Raw genomic sequence first — 22,983 nt, forward strand, 5'->3', positions numbered from 1 at the left:
TTGCCTCCTGTTTGAGCTGCCATATGCTATATTTGGATTACTGCTATGGGAAAGAACAAAACTAAAGTGACTTTTTAAAATGTAATTACTTAAACCAGTGCTGACTAAACTGTGCCATGCTTAATCTCACTGTTACAATTAGCACACCCTAAATCAGTTGTTTTTGCTTTGTTTTCACAAAAGGTTCTAATATAAGTTAAAACTGTATTGTTGGTGTAAATCACAATAGCAGAGGAACATCAGTTGTTGTAGAAGAACAATAATAAAAAAAAAGTAAATTAACTTTGAACTGTCACCTTAAATTTGTGTGTATTTGTAAATGTGAATGGAATGGGACCTTTTTTATTGATTTATAATGGATGTGTGAAGTGCTCAAGTTACTGGAGTAAAACCTTTTTAATGCAAATTAATTGTTAAATAATTAAACGAGATTTAAATTTATTTCATCAATGTTTATTGTATAATTCTTTACATTTATAAAATGTGTAATAATAAGTTATTAATAAATCGTTAATATAACAAATGTTTTAAACTCAGCAAAAAAAGAAACATCCCTATTTTCAGGATGCTCACCCATGGCTCCCAGAATGCATTGCGGCATGAATTAAGTAAACTCAGTTTACATTTACTCATTGTAAACTGCTAAAACAACTTGTTTAATTATATGGTTGTGCAATATAGCAGTACTGTGGCTAAATTGTCTGCTACAAGTGAAACCGCTGCCAGTACTGAAATAGGCCCTTTAACACAAACATACAGAGGCCTGTATGGGACACCAGACCAAATTGTTCCCAAGATTTTTCAATACAAGTAAATAAAATAGAGGTGGACTATAACAATCAGCAGTTTTATTATGGGCAAGCACCTACGGAAATGGCCGAACACTCACGGAAAAATACTAGATATTCTCCATTAATTTTAACCGGTGGATCTCACAGCGGGTCTCGGCGCGTGTGGGCAGAAACATAAATCTGTGCCCATGTTTTCATTATATCCTCATGAGACATTTTTTGAGATTATAAGTCCTGTAAACATTCAGGGCTTTAGATACCAAGTATTTGGAGTTTTCACCCCTCTCCTCTCCGACATTGACTGAATGACTAAATTCAGCACTCTTATGGAAATATGACATTTTGTAATTACCATTTAAAGGGGTGGTTGAATATGATTTCACTTTTCTAACTTTAGTTAGTGTGTAATGTTGCTGTTTGAGCATAAACAACATCTGCAAAGTTACGATGCTCAAAGTTCAAAGCAAAGGGAGATATTTTCTTTTAAAGAAATTGCTTTTTAAAGACGATAACAAACAGCTGGTATGGACTACATGACATGCCTCCCGGGTTAGTGACATCACTAATCCTAAAATTTACATAAACCCCGCCCCCTGAACACGATTTATAGATTATCAAGACAGAAAAGGCTAATCAATGACTAGAAGATAACTATACATAAGCTCCATAAATTCACCAACTAACCATTCAGAAATGTTGTCTACATGTTGTCACTTCTTCTTGAGTCTCTCCATCTTTCTGACTCTGGTTTGAACATAAAAGTCTAAAAGTTTTTTAAATTTCCAGTGCATGTCTGTGTGAGGAAAAAAGGACTTAAGCTCTTGAAGCTCCGCCCCCTGTACCGGGAGCAGCAGCTCATTTGCATTTAAAGGAACAGACAGAAAAACGGTGCGTTTTTGCTCACCCTCAAAAAGTGACAATTTTAAAATGCTGTATAAAAATATCCGTGGGGTATTTTGAGCTAAAATTTCATATACACACTCTGGGGACATCAAAGACTTATTTTACATCTTGTGAAAAGGGCATTATACCACCCCTTTAAATCTGACTAATTCTTATATTGTTTGTCATAAATTCACATTTTAAGACCACTTTGGGGTTTTAAATAAGAATATGACGATCTGTTATGAGATATACATCAATTTCATACATGGGCTTGCTCATTGTGCATTTTTAATATAAAAATGATATCCTGAAACCCTAGACTTTGTGAATGTGAATGGTCGCACATATGAATCTGTGTATAAGAATATGATTAAGAAGTGAAAAAGGTGGCTGCACTTGCGGATCTGTGCGCTGCTGGGACATCTGCTCAAGGGCCAGGCATCACTGTGTGCCGGCTCCAAATAAAAAACTCAGAAGTGGAAACTGGATCAAATAAAAATAGGATTCATGTCCTCTCTACTTCAGAGGTTTTGGAAGCCTGAAAGGAAACTTGTTTGTCAGCCTCTTGTGGCTTAGCAAGGGCTGTATGTTACTTTTAGATGAAAATATGGTGCAAACCGAAGCGGTCTGGCCTAATAGATCGACTGGTTACTCCAGAGATTCCTACAGCAAACATATGCATCACATGCTCCACATTTACAAGCTGCTTGCACAAAAGCTGAGCAATCAATGCACTCACTGACACCTCCCCTCCCCACACTATCTGATTGAACATTAGCAAACCTTTGAGCCTTGCTTAACGCAAGTCAAAAGGTGTTACAAAGTTGAAGTTTTGCCATACATCAAAACCCAATGCTCTACAGGATTAAAGATGGTCTTGTGCAGCGATGTCCTTCTTGTTAATGATAAAACCCATTAGGTGAAAGGATCTTGTCAATGGCACCCAGCAAAAACGCTGCTGCCTGTTTATCATCAACTCTGCCGTTTTTTTCCCCCAGGTTGAGCAGAGGTGCTTGTGTGATTGTAAAACCAGGCCTTTGGGTTTCTAGAGAATTTTTGCTACTGGATGGAAGCAAGCCTACATTATGTCTATATAAATTAGGGCCAAAAAACATCATACCTCATCACAGAGATCAGCAGAGTTGAATACACAACCTGAATCATAACATTATATCAATCTACATACTAAGGTAAGTTCTATACTCTTGTATGTATTTAACATTTACTCATTTAAATTTATTATAAATTGAATATAAATAGATAGACACAGATATGTGTGTTGTTCATCATTTGCAAGTCACTTTGAATAAATGGCCACGTGTGAAATGTCAGTAGAAAAAAAGAAACAGAATGAAGATGGCAATGTGGCTTCTTTTGAGATCTTCATGGGGAAACCCACAACACATTTCTAATTTTGGCATCATCTTTCAAGTAGACCATGATCAGCAAATGTAAACAATGATTGTCATGACAGCTGAGGTTGTGAAGAAACAACCACAAGAAGTACATGGGGATTTTGTTAGGTGTGGAAAAAAAAGTCTTCTGGTAACATTGTTCCTTTTAGGAATAACTTTTTCAACATAATTTCAGGCTTAGTTTAAAAACATTTAGAAAGAACTGAGCTAATTTTGGTGTATTTTTTATAGCCCGAATCCTTTTACATGTATAGCATTCACGTGTATAGTTGAAATAAAGCGAGGTGCTGCTTTATAAAAATGAAACATCTTACAATAAGTACTATTTTATCACATTTTTAATAGATTAGATTTGACTGTTGAAAGTCTTGCAGCACTCAGGAACAGGAAATGGCATCTATATATCAAGAGGAAGCTGTGGTATCTGCATGTAAAATGAGAAATAGCTCAGTAAAAATGTTTTTTTTAATTTCTTGCTTGACATCTATTTAAAAGTGTTTTTTTTTTTTTTTTTACTAACCAAAGATTTCCATTCGCCTCTGGTACAGGTAGTCCCTGACATGAGAACGTGGTATATTTTATAACAAAGGTTCACAAACAAAAATGCTCCTGGCTTGTACTGCAGTTTTAAAGGAAGATGCCAGACTGGCTGCTAAACTAAGTGCTTCAGTGGACATGAGTTTGATGAAAATGCAGAGAGAAAAAAATGCTGGTCATGCAAGTTCACTCTATTAGCATCAAAAAGAAAGAACACAGGATTGCACAATATTTTTTTTTGCACAATCTGTCTGGTTGGTTATCTATTTCAGTGAAGGAGACTCAACGTGATCATTCAAATTACCCACATTGATATGTTAACCAAGTTAAACCAACTGACAAATGTTTGATGCATATTCTTGGGAAAGAAGGTGAGCGAGGATCAAGGCAGCAGAATTCATCAATCCGGTTCAGATCAGCGAGAGTAATGAGTTTCTGCGCACTGCGAATCAAACAAGACCAGAATCGTGGAGAGAGAACGGGCGACGTCATGGAAAGAATGACGTCAGGTTTAATTAGCCTCCGGGGAAGACTCGTCCGTGACAGTGGGCGGGGCTAAACCTCGCCAGCACGTGCTGAAGCGTGCCGTTTATTAGGTTAAAATTAACAACAACGCGGAACAAGTTATTTTACATTTAACCGGTCTCAGGAACATCTTTATAAATTATGTTAATGCGCGCGGACGCTGAGCAGAGGGTGCGCCCAATGTGATTGACATCTCGTCTCAGCCAATGAGGATCATCCTGTGTGTCAGTGCCCGTCCTCCTGACGTTGCATCACATGTCTCAGGCTACGCGAGGCTGTGGGAGGGATTTCTCTGCAGATTGGAAGAGCTAGATAGACGGCAGAGTGAGTCTGAGGGAGACCGAGAGAGTGAGGGGGATCTCTGAGGCACCGTTCGGAGAGCTTTGTGAGTGTAATTTCACCATTTCTCGCATGCATGCTTGTGGGTTTACTGCATTTGAAATGCACCATTTTTTGTTGTTGCTTCCTCTCTGCTGATTGTCTACATCCACCGTGCTTTACGTTAGCCTGCGTTATTATCAGCTAGCCAAATTGGCTAGGCAACTCCTGCTAGTTGGTAGCTGGCAGAGAAAGGGGCAAGAAGGCAACCAGGCTGCTGTGCATTTTTAACCCACGCCTGCCTATTGTCACTGCAGGGGAGGGGGTGTGTGGAAAATCAATGGGGGTTTTAATATATCACACCATGTTGAGATGCTGGGCTGATGTGTAGTGCACGCTGGAAAGTTGCTTTTGACGTATGAAGCTTCTGAAATGTGTTCGACTGCGCGCGCCGCGTTTCTACAGATTCGATCATGCGATACAGCGTGTATTTTCGAAATACTCATGTTGAAATATAGAATTCGGAGCTTTAACATAATTTAAAATGTATAGACTGGAGATTGTACATTTTGTGTTGTTTTTTTACTCGTTATCCTAGACCGGGTGACCATGCTATTTTAACCGCAGTCAGTCGTTTAAAAGCCCTCAAATAAAAGACTCGCGTTGTTACCATTACAGAACCCTTGAGTGTTATTTGGTCCCCGATATAAGAATGCTAACTCACTAGAAAAAGTACAGTCTCTATGATTTTCTTGCATTTTAAGCGACGGTTTCTCCAGTTCGCTCCAATGAAATGCTGTGTCAAACGAGCCAACTTGTTAAGCGACCGTCTCTGTCTGTCGGACGGTCGGTGGCTTGTGACTTTCGCCAGCCGGGTATTTTTAGGGTTTTACCCAAAAATGACCGTTTGAATTGCGACTGGAAGTTGGAGACCCCTTCAGTTTCGGGAAACGATATGATGTTGGTCTGGTGGTTAAAACAGTGCACCCTTTTTGACAGTATGACTTGAGTTGAGACCGATAGCAGGCTAAAGCCAAATGCGAGGACGCTTCAGCTGTCAACTTGCCTTTCGAACCATTAACGGTTAACTTACCTGCTTGTCAGTTATGTGTTTTACAACAATTTTCGTTTAACCAACGTTAAAATGCTATTTAACTCAAAAATGGCAAATGGGTCATCGTTTATTCACCACTATGTTGTTCCTAAACCGTGTGACTTTCGTGTTAAGAGATGTTAGTCAGAATGACAGCTGCAGCCACCATTCACTTTCATTGTATGGAAAAATGTATGGGTCACTGGATATCGGTTATTTAATTGCGAAGAAAGTAAGGTGTGTAACAAACATCATTAGAGTGAGTAAATTATTATTTTTTCTTTATTTTTGGGTGAACTGTCCCTTTAAGCTTGGCGCATTCGTGTCAACAGTTGTAGTATACAGTCCTAATTCCTCCTGTCATGTGTGACTGGGCATGGAGACTGGAACAAGCGCTGTGCGACACGTCAAATTTGCTAGGATCGTATTTGAAGGAGCAGATGTGCAAAACACAATGTACCCAATCTAATCGGCTGACTTATTGCGTCTACTGTCTGCCTAATGTGTTGAGATTGAATATGGCACCTAGAATTTCTAGATAGACCCCGGTGTGCGTTTAAATATCGTGTCAGGTCTGTTGCTTCTTGGCGTACATCATTCGCTGCCTTGTTGCTTCTTTTGCTTAAGCTTTTGCAGCCCATGATAATGCCTCTCTGTATGACAGCAATGCTGAATTTGACCTTGAGTCTACTACAGTGTATATTCAGCTTTCTCTAACTCAAATCGTAAGGGTGTATTTGTGCACTTTTTTTGGTCTTCTACACATGATTTATGTGTAGTGTATACGCTGACCTTTGATATGTGTAGATCACTACTTAGGAAATTGAGATTTATATGTGTTTGTGGTGAACATATTAAGTCATTGTAATAACAACAGTTCCCAATGCGTAACAGAGACAAATTCGAAGCAAATACTTAGGATTTTTGTCTCCATTCAGTATTCTTCAGAGCAAAGTTGTCCATATTGCAACAGCTTTATAGCATCAAACTGTCTTTGTTAAAAAGTGTTTTCTGATTTATTGCAGGATGGAAATATATGATTTGACTTAAGTAATGGTTTCATTTTTTAATGATTTACCCTTAACATAAACTAACCTTTGACTGTCAAGTGAGCTTCAGAGGCCTTTGGACTGTTATGTGCATGAGCATGGCCTAGTTGTATATCTATTGATTTTATATCTATTTTTATTTATTTAAATAATAATATGCAATGAAGTGTTTTTCCTAGTAGTTTTTGTTACTTAAGCGCTGTGAGAAGCAGGTTGCTTGCAAATGACGATTAGGATTAATCTTATTGTCATGCATATATTATTATTGTCATATTATAATGTTCTATATTATATTGATGGAAAGTGTATTATGTTTTAATAAAAGCACATGTTCTTAGAGCATTCTAGCAGGTTGCAACTTAAAGACACCATGAAATCAACATTAACAATTCATATTTTTACGGAACTTTGCATTTTATTATTAAATGATTTGTCTGTGCACATCAATATTTTTATGAACTTCATGTGCCCTTGTAATCTTTAATCAAAATACCATCTTGCAACGACATCTCTTCTCTGATGACGTGTTAATCGGCGTGAGGGCGGGACAACCTGTCACTCACATGAGATCATGGCAAATTACAACGATCCAATCAATTCACAAAGGACAAAGTCAAGTCCCTCCCTACATTTTTTTTTTTTCTTGTTCAAGAAGCCGGATATATGTCACAATAGGGAAGAAAACACTATTGAAACTTCCATTAAATGCCGACTTAAGAGAAAGGAGTTTTCCTTACGGATGTTGGAACGATGCATTGCTCTGTGATAGGGGTGTAAGGGAGCATAGTTGATCCTATACGGACCAGGCCAGAAATCGGACGTGTATCAGTATATTGGATCGGTGCATTAGCTCTGCAGTGATCTGTGTCACTAATGCTAATCAAACAACTGTTGGACCTTACTTTATTTGTAACTTATTGTTTTTATTTATGCTTGTAATTAAATTGTAAACCCTAATGCTCAGAATAATTAATTGGTTTGAGTAGGGCAAGCTTAAACAAATTAGTTCAAACAAATTAATCTTGATGAGTATTAAGAACTTAATTTTTCTTTTGAGTTAATGAAACTGACACATTTTAAGTAACCTTAATGGTTTCATTATTTTGAGTTTATCGAACTTGTTTCTTTTGATTAAGAGAAACTTTAAATTGATCTGAAACTGGGCAGATCATTTTCCCAGCATGCTTTGCGTCAGATTGTATGAGGAGAAAAATGATGGATTAAGTGTTATTTTGGTTGTTTTTGCACAAGATTAATACGTGGAGAGAAATTTTAGTGTTCAATGGTCTGTTGTGTTGGGATTTATAGGGCTTTCTGTTGTTGCAGTTACCATTGTGCTGAAGAGTAGAGCCTGTGATTAGGTCGAGGATGGGCTGTGAAACTTCAAGACTACATATGCTGTGTGTTGTTTAACCTGGTGTACATGCCTGTAGTTGTAGTCTCTGTTAATTATATTAGTACTGGCGTGCTTTTGGTTGTTAGCAATTTACAGCATGAGACATAATAATGTTTATAATATGAGTCAGCCTCATCAAAATTTAAATTTATATACAATAAACATGCTCTTATAGTAATCAATGTAGGGTTTACAATGTACTCAATATTTCAAGTTAAGGGAAATTATCACACAAGTACTACAAACTCAAAATCTAATCGTTCTACTTAAACTTGTAAATGCCATAACTCAAGTCGAGGTTACTGATTACCTTTTTTTTTTTTTTTGGGTTTACAGTGTAGTGTATTTGTATTTTACTAATTACAGTTCATTGTCTTTAATAATGTCTGAACTAAAGAACTAAGTGTTCTTTAAATGGAAAGCAAATTTACATTTGCCTCCACCCAAATTTATTTATTTATTGTTGCTGATCCAAAAAATTATCCTACCCTTGACTCAAACGGTAATGTGATCCAAACCATGAGTTTTGTGGTCTGTTGCACTAACTCTGTAGTATATCGTTTTGTTTAATTTCAACACTGTAAACCCAAATTATTTGATTATAGATTTTGGTTGTACCGCCAACGAGATCAAACTAAACAGTGTGGTCAAACAATTGTAGTAAAAGCTGTAATGTAATATTATATTAATTAAGTAAATGTGAATGTAACATAATGACTAGAATGGAAAAAGGGTAACTTAGCCCCTCTCTCTAGTATTGTTTATGTAAGAGGCCACTGCCTTGGTGTCACATTAATCTGAGGTGACATTCAACCCCTCATAAGCTATTATAAACAGCTAAAAATAGAGCGCTGTGCTATTAAGTACATTTGAATAATGTTGCTATTTAATTACTGTATAGCATCATGCCTTAATCAGATGTTGATGACAGAGATAAAATGGCCATCTTAGGGGCAAATGTGTTTTCTGTCCTCAGTCTAAATGAGGTCTGTAAATAAGAACAATGTTGTATATTTTAAATTACTGGGGTAAATTACCACCTTCAAGCAGATGAAGAATTGCTGTTCAGGCTTTTGATTTGCAAATGTATTTTTTTCCCCCCGATGCACTCACTCAACTTGATGCTCAGTAAAAATAGTTAGTGAAATCCCGTTTCCCCCCTCAAAGGAATGCGGAACCGGTACTCTTTCTTTGACTGGTGCACAGGTGCTGTCTTTAAAAAGTGTGCATCTAAATATAAACAGATTGTGTTTGGACAGAAACAGAACCTTTAGTCATGTCGGTCATGCCCGCATCCATTCACCAAGTGACATTCAATGAGTTAAGCAAATATAAATTCTGAAGCCTCATCATGCCCATCACTTCTAATAGTTCCAGTCATCTCTGATTTACTGTGCAAGTGTCAGACATGGAGGCAGGGGTCGGAGCAAATGGATGGCTTGTGTGGTGTGAATGGCACCCATAACAATCAACTTAAAGGTTTCTGTTCTTTAAAATCACTTCTTTAGATATGCTGTTTTAGGCCCTGGTGAGAACACGAAAGCACTGACTGAGCTTTTAAATACGTAAGCTAGCCGTTTCCTTTTTTTTAATAGGTTTCCCACTGTGCTCATCTACCAAAGCAGAAAGAATAATTAGGGCCCTTTGAAATCTGTTTTATTTCTTTACCAAGTTCTGTTTTCCTTTTTAATTTTTAATAATCAAAACGGATGGCTCATTTGAATTCATAAAACTTGATTAATTTAATAATTTAAAACAATTTCTTTAACAACAATAGTGTCATATGGATTGTTTTATTTTCTTCTGGATTGAGCTTTATCATTTAATAAAAATGTTCAGACTTTTTAAAATGGCAGTCTATAGCCCTACTTTTGATTTATTCATCCAAATTGTGGCAAATTCCGTGACATTTCGCATTGTAAAGTGCATTCCATTCACTGGATTCCATGTTTTCTGCATCATTGCGCCCTAGAAATATGAAGCAATTTATTTTTCAGCATGAAGGATTCTTTTTTTTTTTTTTTTTTGGAGATGTCATTCAGGTTCTTCTTGAGGAGTTGTGCTTTGTGTGGTTGAGTGGGTGGCAGGCTACTGTGAGTTGGCAGGATCAGTGTCTAAGGGTATAGTAGAAGTGCCCAGTCTGTGGTGTGAAGTGGCCTTAAGTGCTCTGAACCATGTAGCATGAGTAAGGCGGGGTGTCTCTGCCATTGTACCCTCCACATAGAAATGGCCTGACCCATTTCAGCAACAGCCAGCAAGGGGGATGGGGCTGTCTGAGGCTGCTAAAAATACCCCATTACCGACAGCTCTACTGCAGAGGGATCCCTGGAATCGCTGTCCTTGACTAGCGTGAAGTTGGCTTGTACAGTGTAGGGTCTCCAATTGCCAACCAAGAACGAGAGGGTTTTCCTTAACTTTGCAACTTTACATTTTGTCATTAGGGAGCTCTTAGATCTCATGCGAACCTGCCTATTTATTCACAGGTGCATAGATAAGTGCATAGTTTTTAGGGTGGATAGAATGGTGGCTAAATGCATGAAATTACTCAATGCCAGGCATAAATGCCTGTTTCTTTGTGAGGACCATTAGAAATATCTTATAAGTATATGATATGATGCTTAAATTATTAGTCTTAAGGCAGTCCACAGGTGCAGGTCCAAAACTGTCCTCTAGCTTTGTATGGCAAGGGTTAACATTACTGTTGCTCAGCCATACTGTGCTAGCTGTTGGTTTGAAGATCCAATCACAATGATTTTCCACTGTTGTGACATGTGACCTGCTCTGCAACCTGAAACTGTCACGCTAAGCAAAGGTTTGGCACTTCCCTCATCGTGGCCGTACAGTCACTCATAGATGATAACTGGGAGAAAAAAGAGTTTACGACAGAGGTTATCTGCTTGAAACCTGCACGCATTATTTACAGTGCCTTTTCTTTCTGAATCGTCAGAACGAACTGTGATAGTGAAACGTGTACCACGAATGCTTGAGATGACAGTCATTTCAGGAAGCTCTGTTTTAACCCATCTTCGATTTTCACAAACACATTCTAGGACCAGTTGCTACTTCAAAAGGGAGGAACACAGTTAGACGTTGCAGTGCAAAGCTCTTGGGTGTTTCCCTTTTCACTTCCAGTTTGAATAACAGATAAAACCGAGCTTGTTGACTGGCTTACTTTAGACTTTTTTTGCTAATGCTCTTTATCTTTTACTGTGATTATTTTTAGTTGTGCAGGAAGGAACACTTTTTATCGCAGCTTCATAAAAAGGTCAAGTCCAGAGTTTCAGCACTTGAGAGAGTAGTTTTAGCCTAAGATTGTTCTCTTAATTTTTTTTCTGTTGTGTTAATGACATTGGCTGTGAGAGAAGTTGATAGCCCAGCTGGTAGCCTGTTACAGAGAAGCATGCTGTTCCACGCTCTGCATGTACTACTGCAAGTAAATCAGTCCTGGAGGGCTACTACACTTTTTATCTCTGTGTACAGAACAAAAGCACTCTCAACAACACCATCTTCTCATCCTCATAGTTTGAATTTTCTATCTGGTCCTTCTTAAATCTGTTCAGATCACCCCTACTGCTGCTGGATAATTTCCTTTATTATAATTCTAATAATAATTTAATGAAATCTTCCTGATAAAGGCAAGGATAGTAGAGGCTGGTAGGGTATGAATGGCCACATGACAAGGGAGAGACAGGCTGTATGGTGCTCGGACAGACAATGTCTTGATTGTCTGCATTTTATTTAGCCCTATTATCTACTAAAATAGTCCCAAAGAAAGTGTTCATTGAAAGTCCAGTGCGTTTCAACTGTAAAGTCTGATAGTGTGTTGTTTGGTTTGAGGGCATGTTATAGATGAGGAGTGTTCTCTTTTGTTTGTGTACATGAAGATATTTGTCCAAGCAGTCTCATTGGGCTTATTTACACTTTGTCACTTCAAGTGCAGTTATTGCATTCACATTTTGTGCATTTGGCAGATGCTTATATTGCATTCAATGTATACATTTAATCAGTTTGTGCATTCCCTGGGAATTGAACCTATGACATTGGCCATTGCTCTCAAACACAGAATTTAGCCAGCATTGACTGACTATATAATTAAAAGTCATTCTGGCAGTGAAATCTGTACATGAACACTTATTAGACTCTTTTCATTTGTGCTCTATTCCACGAGTTTCCAAATTCAAAGCATTTTCTTGTTGCTCGAAAAAGCCATGTATAATGTTGGGGTGGGGGGAGGGAGAAAAGGCTTTTTTTGTCTCTCACATAGTTAAGATGGCAAGTCAGTTCCCACGCTACCCACATAGTTGTGCCTGTAAAAGTGGGTAGCATGTCACCTTGAAACTCAGCCAATGAGTTCGTTCTTACTAAGTATAGTCCCAATGGGGAGTTTTCTAAACTTAAGGTGCTTTTTGTTGTTGACATTTTGTTTTGAAATCAACTAACAAATCTATTATCTATTTGATTTGCACATTTAGTTATTTATACTCACATTCTTTTCTTTTTTTTGCAGGTGCTTGGGCTGATTGTTTAAGGTTTCATTCACAATGAAAGTAACGCCACGGGCTGAGGAGAATGGCTTGTGAATTATCCCAGTCCTGCCACCTGCAGTCGGGCATCCTCCTCCTCCTCCTCTGAAGGACGTCAGCTGTTTATGGGAACTACTGGCATTGGTCTCCTGAGGATATAGCTCTCCTTTTGGGACTCCATTTTTCCACCCTTGCTGAGTCGCGGTGTAGCCGGGAGACATGGCTAACAACTCATACAGCGGGGTGAAGAACTCTGTGGCAGAGCCCAATCACGATGGAGAGTTTGGGGTCTCGCTTAATGATCTGCGCTCTCTCATGGAACTGCGAGGGGCTGAAGGATTATACAAAATCCAGGAATCTTTTGCGGACGTTAATGGACTTTGCAGCAGACTGAAAACATCGCCTGTAGATGGTACATAATCATTATTTTGCACTTTCTTTGCTTTGCAAAAAACAGGTCCAGGAGGTATACTGTAGAGGAAGGAACACCCACTCTTTGGATGGTTTTAAACATCACTGTTGCATCTCACTCTAAACATACAGATGTTATCAGTTGTGAGCAGGTCCGTTACACTTGAATGGCATCTTGCTGCATTTTAGTGCATCTGCAGTCTATTGGGAGGTTTGCTGCGGTTGTCCCATTGCTGCTGCTGCTCGTAACATGAGCCTTGGCTCAGGCAGCACATAGACAGTATGCTAATATCTACACAATGTCTGATTGAGATGAAGATCTTTCTTCCCTACTAAACAGTGACTACTAAACAGACTAGACAAAGAACATCCTGCATGTCGGTGTGTTTGACATTTCAAAGAAAAGTCCTTAATGTCAAACACAAATGCATTTACCATCCCATTCGATATAGCTTGTGAGAATGTGGCTGCGGCAGAAATTTAACAGCTTTTCTAATGACTAGTTTTAGACCCTTCCTGCTCTGCTCTATCTTTATTTCAGGGCTGCCAACTCTCACGCAATTGACACTTTTCACACGCTCTCACGCCACAAATTGCGGAGCAAAGAGGTACTTTTAATATTAAACTAATTCTCAGCTCTTAGATTCCGTCAATTTTATTACGAAATTCAGACAAAAATACGTTTGGCGCTTGTAAATGTGACGTGACAGATCGCTGAGCGCCTCAGTTCAAGTGCACGTGAACCGATCATCTGTTACTTTTTTATTTAAAGATGCAGTACAACTTACCGAAAGTATACATAATATCGACCAATTAGTGTTTTTCAACCACGGAAAGAGGTCAATATAACAGCAGGAGAACAATTATGTCACATAACGTTACATTTACCTCAAGAAAGACATTTAATGACCATAGCATGTCAATTGAATAGAAAAAATAGCTAGAGAGGAGATTTTGCTGAGCACTATATTACATTTTTATTATATTTTTACTTATGTCATTAAATAATTGTTATTAAAACTGCATTATATTTAATTTAATTTGTTATTTTTAACCTTTAAAAATACCAGCAGATTGGGCCCTCTATGTTTACAGCATTAAAATTTAAAATAAACATGTATCCAAATTAGTCAATATTGAATCAAAATCGGAATCAAATCACAAGAATGGAATTGAAATCTTGAAATTTTTGTCAAGCAATAATAAAAACTGTATCCTACCAGTCATAAACATTGTAACATGTTGTCACTAAACTGCATAAAATTCTATTTAGTTACCAAATGTTTTGACAATCACAATTACACTTATTGTGATGCAATATTTGTTTTTACACCCCCCCCCCCCCCCCCCCAAAAAAATCTCACTCCAAGCTAAACTCAAAAGTTGGCAGCCCTGTTATTTTGCTCATACTTTATTTATCCATTTCTTTATTTATCTCTAGAGCTACAATTATTTGAATCTCTTTTTATAGGAAAGCTAAATCACAAACACGCTCTTAGGAGTATTTTAATTTTAACAGCAAAACACCTACTGTTAGGATGCACTCAATTAACTTTTGAGGTTGAGACACTTACCAATAAGATTATTTTAGCAATATAACAGCATGTAAGTAATAAAAAGCACAAGCAATCTGTCGAAGCACCTGACACCCCTCATGCAGCCATATGCTCATGACTTTCTTTGAAGCTTTTAATAAATAATTCTCCCATAATTTAGGCAACTTTGGGTGTAAGCTTGTTCCTCCCAGCAAAAAGTGCAAAGTGACATTATTAACAGAAGTTTCTGTGCCACATCACAGACATCCGACTTAATTATTACTGATTATTTTTATTATAGATTATTAAAAAAAAAAAAAAAAAAAATTGGGCTGTTGCAGCCCTATTTGTCTGTTTTAGCTGTCTTGCTGTCTCCGCTTACAGTTGCACATTTTCTTTCTTTTATTGGAAGAGATGTGTGAGCAGGTATATAGTCTTTGGGGTAACATAGAAAAGTGCAGAGTCAGTGTGCAGACCACAGCTGTAGCTCCATTGGTTTATTACCTCTCTGTAGACATTAGGTTTAATCGCTGACCTGACCTTGATTGAACTCTTGGGGGAAGGGATTTTCAGTTTGATCCCAGATTAAAACGGCACCATGTCCATAGCAGTTTTCTGCAGGCTCTTTCAGACACATTTTTCTCGTGCGTGAACACGCTGGGGTCGCAGATCAATATCAATGTCAATTGGGGGCTTTTGGGCAGTGTTTCCATGAGAATACTTTACTTATCTATATAGCATGCAGGCTTGATCAGCAGTAATGCGTTTTTGTTATTTAAAATATAGCACATGTTCCTGATGGAGAGCTACAAAGGGACAATATTAGTGCCCTGACCTTTAATTAGTTTTGCTCCTCCATTGAAGAAAATGTTAAAAATAGGGTATTATGGGTGCTTGCTCAGATGTTCTGGTTGGTGACTATCCCAAGTTTCTTTGATAGTCTGATAGATATGGCTCAGGTCCATATTTGGCCCATTTTATAGTCCAATCCAGTCAACAAAATATTTCAGTATGAACAACAACAATAATTGTTATGCTTGCATTACTATTAATGTTGCTGCTAGGTCTTAATACCTAATATGCATTAAACGTATCTGACACTTGGTATTATGAATGATATGTTTGGCAGAGCAGCAAACTAGGGATGTACCGGCCGATAGCGAAAACTGATAATTCCTTTATACTTGAAAGCTGATAACTAATAGATTGGCCAATAAATCTAAATCTAAATTTTTAAGAGCCTGATTACAAAAACAAAAGTCTCACTATTAAAATCCATGTCCCAAGCACACAATAATAATGTTCTCCTTATAATTTTATGTAGCCTATATGACAGACTTGCACTGCACATGTTGCACTTAACTAAGTGATTCCAATCTTATCTCAAGCTAATCAAAACCATCATGGTGAACAGTGCGCGTCTGAAGTGTCTCAGCTGAAGGAAATAATTCATTAACTATCGGCTTTAATAGATCAGCCAAAAAATTGTATTGGGCCGATAACGATAACATTAAAAATGAACATATGTCGTCCGATACCGATATGGTGGCTAATATATCATGCATCCCTACAGCAAACTCTAATCTTTCAGTCTTAATAATGAAGCAACTCTACCTTCTGATATGCATGGCATGCTTGGATGCTTATATGTAGTGTCACCTGCTGCATCCTACCCTCACAAGGTCTGACTTTTATTAGCAGGTGATGAAATACTGAGTGATTGAAACAAAGGCTTACTGTGCTGTCTGCAGTCCAGAGCTATACCTTTGTCATGGTGTCAGTGGAAACTATAGCGTCAGTGGAAATGTATATTTCGACTTCATGGCTCAAATAATGGGGTCACACTGATAACATCAATATGACTCCTAAAAATGCGTATTTTGTTTCTTGAATAGACTGTCTGAAATTTGGCCCATGCTGTGCCCGAGCTTTGTATACCGTGTGAATTATGTATTAGTCATGGAAGAATAGTATGAGCATTTCCCCCTCGGTATTCTATTCAGTGCCCAGACTTATAGAGGGCCCTGTCGCTTAGCCAGTCTCTCTGCACGGCACAAGGCTAACTGAGATTGGAACCCCATAGTGATCCGCCGGTTTAGCTCTGCCCGGTTCCCTTCGCTTCACAATAGCACGCTGGCAGGCAGCCCTGCTGTTATGACACGTTTTACAGCTTAATCAGATCACTCAGTTTTGCCATAGGAAATTAAGCAGTCATTCAAGATTACAAGAGCTTTGACAATTGAAAAGGGATTTCTAATTGGTAAGTAGGCCATTTCTCAATTTCGTAGCAAAGCCACCACTGATCTCTCTACTTTTTTGATTTAACTAGTTACTTTTTAAAGCTCTTTTGGCATCACTTTAAATTGTGATGTTCTTTTCATCATATTTATGTGAATATGTATTTATGCTAGCCAAGTTGAGTACTATTGAAAGGTTCCTCAAATCTAATGTATTACACAATCTACTTCTACTTCTACTGCAATTTAAAGGCAAGGGCTGGGGATTTGTCTTAACGGATTTTTATTTGGAAGGGCTACTAATATACATGACCCCGTTTCATGGGCCCTCAGGACAATCTTTCTGGGGCAGTAAGAGTTAAAAATGAGTGTTAAATTCGGTATTCCCTAGGGATGCGCCGATCTGAAAATTTTGGCCGATACCGATAATTATTTATGTTTGAAAGGCGATAACCGATATATTGGCTGACAAATCTAAATCCAAATTTTTATATAATTTTTGAGACCCTGATTACAAAAACAAAAGTCTCACCATTAAAATCCATGTCCCAAGCACACAATTATAATATTCTCCATTCTTATAATTTTATGTAGCCTATATGACAGACTTGTGCTGCACATGTTTCACTTAACTGTATTTTCCTTTTTTCCCAATCATATTTCAAGCAATTCAAAACCATCATGGTGAGCATCTGAAGCATCTCAGCTGAAGGAAATAATCCATTAATTATCGGCTTTAATATATCGACCTTCTTATCGACCTAGTCTTCTTATCAGGCCGATAACATTAAAAATGAACCGATACCGATATGGTGGCCGATATATCGTGCATCCCTAGAATTCACAATTCTTTTTAAAAGACTTAACACAAATATTTCTGAAGGATATCTCAGAAAAGACTTACCTGCTTAAATCAAGTGGGAGGTGATGTTTGTAAGGTTTACAACCAGCCGCAAGCTTCATCCAGTACTCTTGATGCTAGTATGTATGACCCGGGCTCTGGCGCTCTCTTAAGTGTGTTAAAGGTGAAGTGTTGGTTTTCTAGCACTTTCTTCTTTCTCACCTTACAAGCAAGACACTCGTAGGTTGATTTTCCACGAAAGGTGTATACTTAAAAACATTGCTCAGTTTGTTTGAGCATCCTAACCAGACCGACACAGCATTATTGGCTCAAACAATTGCGGAAGTTGGAGACGGAATTGTCTAGATGCACGGAAAAGACACACTTTGCGTTTTAGGTGCAGCTATTGCACCTGTCAGAATTATCCTGACTTACTATAGATGTTTATGAATGAGCTTTTAGTAAAAAAAACTAAAATCTAACTAGCATGGAGCTCAGTAGATTGTTGTTTGTGAGGTATTCAAAACCATTGCTTATCATTTGCTTTGTTGATTTCTGAATGGGTTGATTAGCGTAGTTATTCATCATTTAATGTTTTCTATTGTCTTGTGTAGCTTGTTAAATGTTTCTTTCCTGGATTTACACATTAGAGATTAGTAAAAACATTTTCTTGTCTATAGAGGCCCCTGTTTTTGTGGCTTTCAAGGTCTCAGGTGAAAAGAGAAACTGACGTCAAATGATTTGGTCTCCTTTGGGGAAATTGCAAAAACCTTGGAGTCTTCGCAGCAACTAGTGCAAACGCTAGTTTTAGGTTTACAACACCTAAAACATATTAGCACTTCCAGCAATCATAGTGCTAATTCTGCACTCAGTAGCATGCAAATGAATAATTAGCTGTCTAAATGGCCACGTTTTGATGGTCTTATTATTTTTTTCTTCTTGTTTAATCTTCGCTTCAGTGATGCTTTAAACTAGCTGTCTGCTTGATCTTGAGTAAGAGTGGAATTGAGATGTGTACTGCAGCATAAATGCATTTTTGACAGAGGCGTAAGACCTGACTCATCTGCTCCTTAGCTCACACTCTCCAAGCAGGGAGAGAGAAAATGTAATCCTCAGCCTCAATTTCCACACTACACAAACCTGGATTTAATGCACTGGCGTTGAAGCAAGCAGAAGTTTTCAGCAGTTAGCTGCTGTGCTTTCATCAAGAAGTATTGGTTACCAGTACAAACAAACATTTTTGGTTACTCTATTTTATTTCAGAATCTATGTATGTACGTCATCGCTGAAGTGATAAAGTCATCTTGTTGCATGACATTGCCTCCAGCAAAATGTATTTTTTATTAGTCACAAAGATTATAATGTTCAGATTGTTCTGTGAAATGGTTTCCACTAGAATAGAAACTGCTAGATTTTTAAGCAGCAGACTTAAATAGTATTTTCTTGTAAAACCGTCCAATAATCTTTATTTAAAACTTAAATTATTATTATTTTTTTTACTGTGTTGGTAGATCATGGCGCAAGCAATGAGAAATTAATTACATTTATCGACTTGCATTGCATTCAAGGTATACATTTGAACATTTATGCCTTCTCTGGGAATCAAGCCAATGACCTCTACTGTTTGAGATCCAGGAATTCCCATGTATACCTTAAATGATGTGTAAGTAGATTTGAATAAATCATCGGTCAAATGAATTAATGAATGCAAATGTCGCAGACATTGAAGTTGTCCAGACAAAAAGATGTTTGGTTGTGTACAGTCAAAAGCCTAGTGTAATCCAGTAGCAGAAATGTGCTTTTGGGACACTGAGTGTTAATATGCAGTGAAACCTTCAGCTCAATGGGTGACAGCAAGAGTCAAACAGCTCTATGGCTTTGCTGAGTAATGTGGAGGATGTTGTCATGACAATAGGCTCTGCTGACCAGGCTTCTCTCTGGTCTGGCAGGCAAACCATCCTGTTCAGTCACACATACACATTCATTCTGACGCCCAGACACTAGATGCATAAACACACAATCTATTCATCCGCATGGCTCATTCACATGTAGACATCCTTTCTTTGTTTCTTAACATGTGGTGAGTGTGAGTGAACTGAACGCATACACCATGACTTCTTTGAATACCTGCTTTGAATGTAGAGAGTTATTCAAATGGGCAAACCAGAGGACTGCTGTTACACCAGTGCATTTGAATGATTCCTGAGAATGACAGTGTACAATGAACACAACATTTGTTTTTAGCCTGTCAGTTTTTGGCATTGGTCCTGTATTAAACTAAGTTTTCACACCCAGGAAATTCTCAGGATCTTGTGTCAAAATCCCACTCGCTCTACTGCTGTAAGGCCAGTATTAATGGATTAGCTGTGCTAATAGCTCATAATCGATGAAATACAAAAGAGCGTATTTTTTATTTTACAATGATTTTAGCATGGAAAAACATGGTTAAAATGGTTGCCTGTTCTGTCGGACATCTGTAGAAACAGTGATCAAGAGTGTAGACAGTCAAAAGATAATAAAATATAGATGTTCTACTGCCATTCAAAAGATTTGGGTCAGCAAGATTTGAAGTAAATTAATATTTTTATTTAGAAAGGATACATTAAAATGATTAGAATGTTGCAAAAGGTTTCTATTTTAAAAAAAATGCTGTTCTTTTGAACTTTCTATTCATCAACGAATCCTTTCGTTGGAAAAATTGTAACACTGTTTCCAAAGAAATAAGCAGCAACTGTTTTCAACATTGATAAAAAAGGAATGTTTCTTGAGAAAAGTTTCCACGTCAGCATATTAGAATGATTTATATAGGATCATGTGACACTGAACACTGTAATAAATAGTAATGAGTCACATTTTAAAATGTATTCAAACAGGAAACTGTTTGATATACTGATATAATATAAACTGATATAAATTTTTGGTCTTATTCTGAAAAACGTTATCTCTAAGTTACTGTCGCTGACCCACAAGTCTTTTCTTCCTCACTAATCCTGACCCTCATAGAAACTCATTAAGTATAGTATGCTTATAAGTCTGTTTACTTGAGTTATTCATTTTGTGTTTCTTTCTCACTCTTTTTCTTCCAGGATTAAGTGGGCAGCCCTTAGATATTGACAAAAGAAAAGAAGCATTTGGACAGAACTTTATACCTCCGAAAAAGCCAAAAACCTTTCTTCAGTTAGTATGGGAAGCATTACAAGACGTAACATTGATTATTTTGGAAGTGGCAGCAATAGTTTCTTTAGGCCTTTCTTTTTATAAACCTCCGGATTCAGACAGTAAAAGTAAGTAACCTATTTCTTTCTTTCTGCATTATTTATAGCTTATCTCGATTTCAGGCTGTTCTGAGCTGAGTTTTAATGTGTGTGTGTGTGTGCAGATTGCGGGAATGCAGCGGGTGGAGTGGAGGATGAAGGAGAAGCTGAGGCTGGATGGATAGAAGGAGCAGCGATCCTCCTGTCTGTTGTTTGCGTGGTGCTCGTAACAGCATTTAATGACTGGAGTAAGGAGAAACAGTTTCGTGGCTTACAGAGCCGCATAGAACAAGAGCAAAAGTTTACGGTGGTTCGGGGAGGGCAAGTCATTCCTATCCCTGTGGCCGAAATTGTCGTCGGGGACGTTGCACAAATTAAATATGGTAAGCTGACATTAATTTGCTGAGATTTCTCATTTCCTTTCTAGAAGGATGTCAAAAGTGCCAGTCTAACATTTCACTAGTGATTATTACCTTTTCCTGTATAGTCACCTTGAAATAAGTTCAAAAACTGCTGACAGAAATTACCATTATTGTGATGGGATACCTTCTTTGTCAGGTGACCTCCTGCCTGCTGATGGTGTTCTCATCCAGGGCAACGACCTCAAAATAGATGAGAGCTCTTTAACTGGAGAGTCTGACCATGTGAAGAAATCGATGGAGAAAGATCCTATGCTGCTGTCAGGTGGGACATGAAGATACAATCCACAGCGACAGCAACCGATCATTAGTGTTGTTAAAAGTTTTTTAAAAAACTTTTGTGCATTTTCTGTTGAGTCCTGTCTCGCCTCTACCCAAAAGTTCAGTCAAACCAAATAAATGTCCAGCTTTTGAGTTCAGATGTTGGCTATGTAGGACCTGCTCCCTCTCAGCAAGGCTATTGCACATCTTCAGCTAATCCCATTTTATGAAAGCAAGTTGATCCTCTGATAGAATGACATTGCTGTGTGCCTTCCCAGAGGAGATGAAGGGGGATTTGCAAGCCTGAGTGGGCACTCCTCCAGCGGAGCTTGCGTTAGCATGCTGAGTCTAGCCTAGCAGAAACCTCTCCCTGACTTTTTTTTTTCATAGTCCCCCTCCTCAAGCCTCAATAATAGTAGAGGAAGCCTGAGATGGGAGGCAGAAAAATGGCCAGTCATTTCCATTTTTTTTAAAACCCAATAAGTAAACGACTAGTGCTCATAGAGCGTAATAATAAAAATCAGAAGACCTGCCTGTAGAGTGCTGAAAACTGTTACCTTCTCAAACACAGTTTGGTTCCATATGAGAGTGAGCCCAAAATTTTCAGAACCCGCATTTTGAATACTAAATATTCTGCTAAATTGGATACTCTAGATAACTAGTTATCTGTCATAAAGCTGAGCTGTGTGACATTTGATCGTTCGTCACTTTTTTAATCTTCCACATATGTGTTCTGGACCATTACTCGGCATATGACCTTTATTCACCTCATCTTCCTCTGTGCAGGTACTCATGTCATGGAGGGTTCTGGAAAAATGGTTGTCACTGCTGTCGGAGTCAATTCCCAAACTGGAATCATCTTCACGTTATTGGGGGCGGGAGAAGATGACGAGGATGAGGAGGAGGAGAAGAAGAAAAAAGAAAAAGAGAAAAAGAAAGAGAAGAAAAGTAAGTTATCTATATTATTTGGTGCCTTTTTAGTCTGCCTCAGAAACTAAAATAGACCAACCCGTGGCCTTTTCATTCTGTAGCTACTGTGGCTGCAGAGAAATGAATTGAATAGGCGTGTGTTCCTGTATTCATGAAAGTGTGCTTTTGTCTATCTTGGAAAAGAGAGATTTTTTTTATTTATCAGTATTTTTCCGTCTGGTAAAAATGTCTGAAGCAGTGACTCCTGGAAAAAAATGTAACGAGTTCTCATGCACTCCATTAACTAACTGCCATTTAATGCATTTCTGGCAGCCCGTGTTGGGGCTCCAAATGAGCGCCTGCAGATACATGAATATTTCAGTGCTTTCAGAGGTTGGGCCCCAAGTTGCTGTTCAGTGACTGCGCACCTCTTTAAAACTTAGTGCGTTTTGGGGTCTAGCAAGCCTCATGAGGTCGTGGCACACATCTGTTCTTAAATATTCGAGAGCCTTTTCTCATTCTGTTAAATCAAAGAGAAGATTTGCATAATTGGAAGTATGTTCAGATGTGCGCTGCAGAACCGT

General features: G+C 38.1%; 1 protein-coding gene across 3 annotated transcripts in view; it reads left to right on the forward strand.

Annotated features, from left to right (window-relative positions):
• Positions 1–4,421: 4,421 nt before the first annotated feature.
• The window catches only part of atp2b1a (ATPase plasma membrane Ca2+ transporting 1a), a 32,519-nt gene continuing 13,957 nt past the window's right edge, over positions 4,422–22,983 (forward strand). For all 3 annotated transcript variants that reach the window (XM_084110751.1, XM_084110752.1, XM_084110753.1), the window contains exons 1-6: positions 4,422–4,538; positions 12,517–12,944; positions 20,643–20,840; positions 20,936–21,193; positions 21,369–21,494; positions 22,277–22,438. In XM_084110751.1, the coding sequence (XP_083966877.1) occupies positions 12,752–12,944; positions 20,643–20,840; positions 20,936–21,193; positions 21,369–21,494; positions 22,277–22,438 (937 nt within the window). In that variant the 5' untranslated portion in view covers positions 4,422–4,538; positions 12,517–12,751. The remainder of the gene's footprint in view (positions 4,539–12,516; positions 12,945–20,642; positions 20,841–20,935; positions 21,194–21,368; positions 21,495–22,276; positions 22,439–22,983) is intronic.

This window comes from Abramis brama (assembly GCF_963993115.1).
Source record: "Abramis brama genome assembly, chromosome: 4".
In the NCBI taxonomy this organism is placed as follows: Eukaryota; Metazoa; Chordata; class Actinopteri; order Cypriniformes; family Leuciscidae; genus Abramis; species Abramis brama.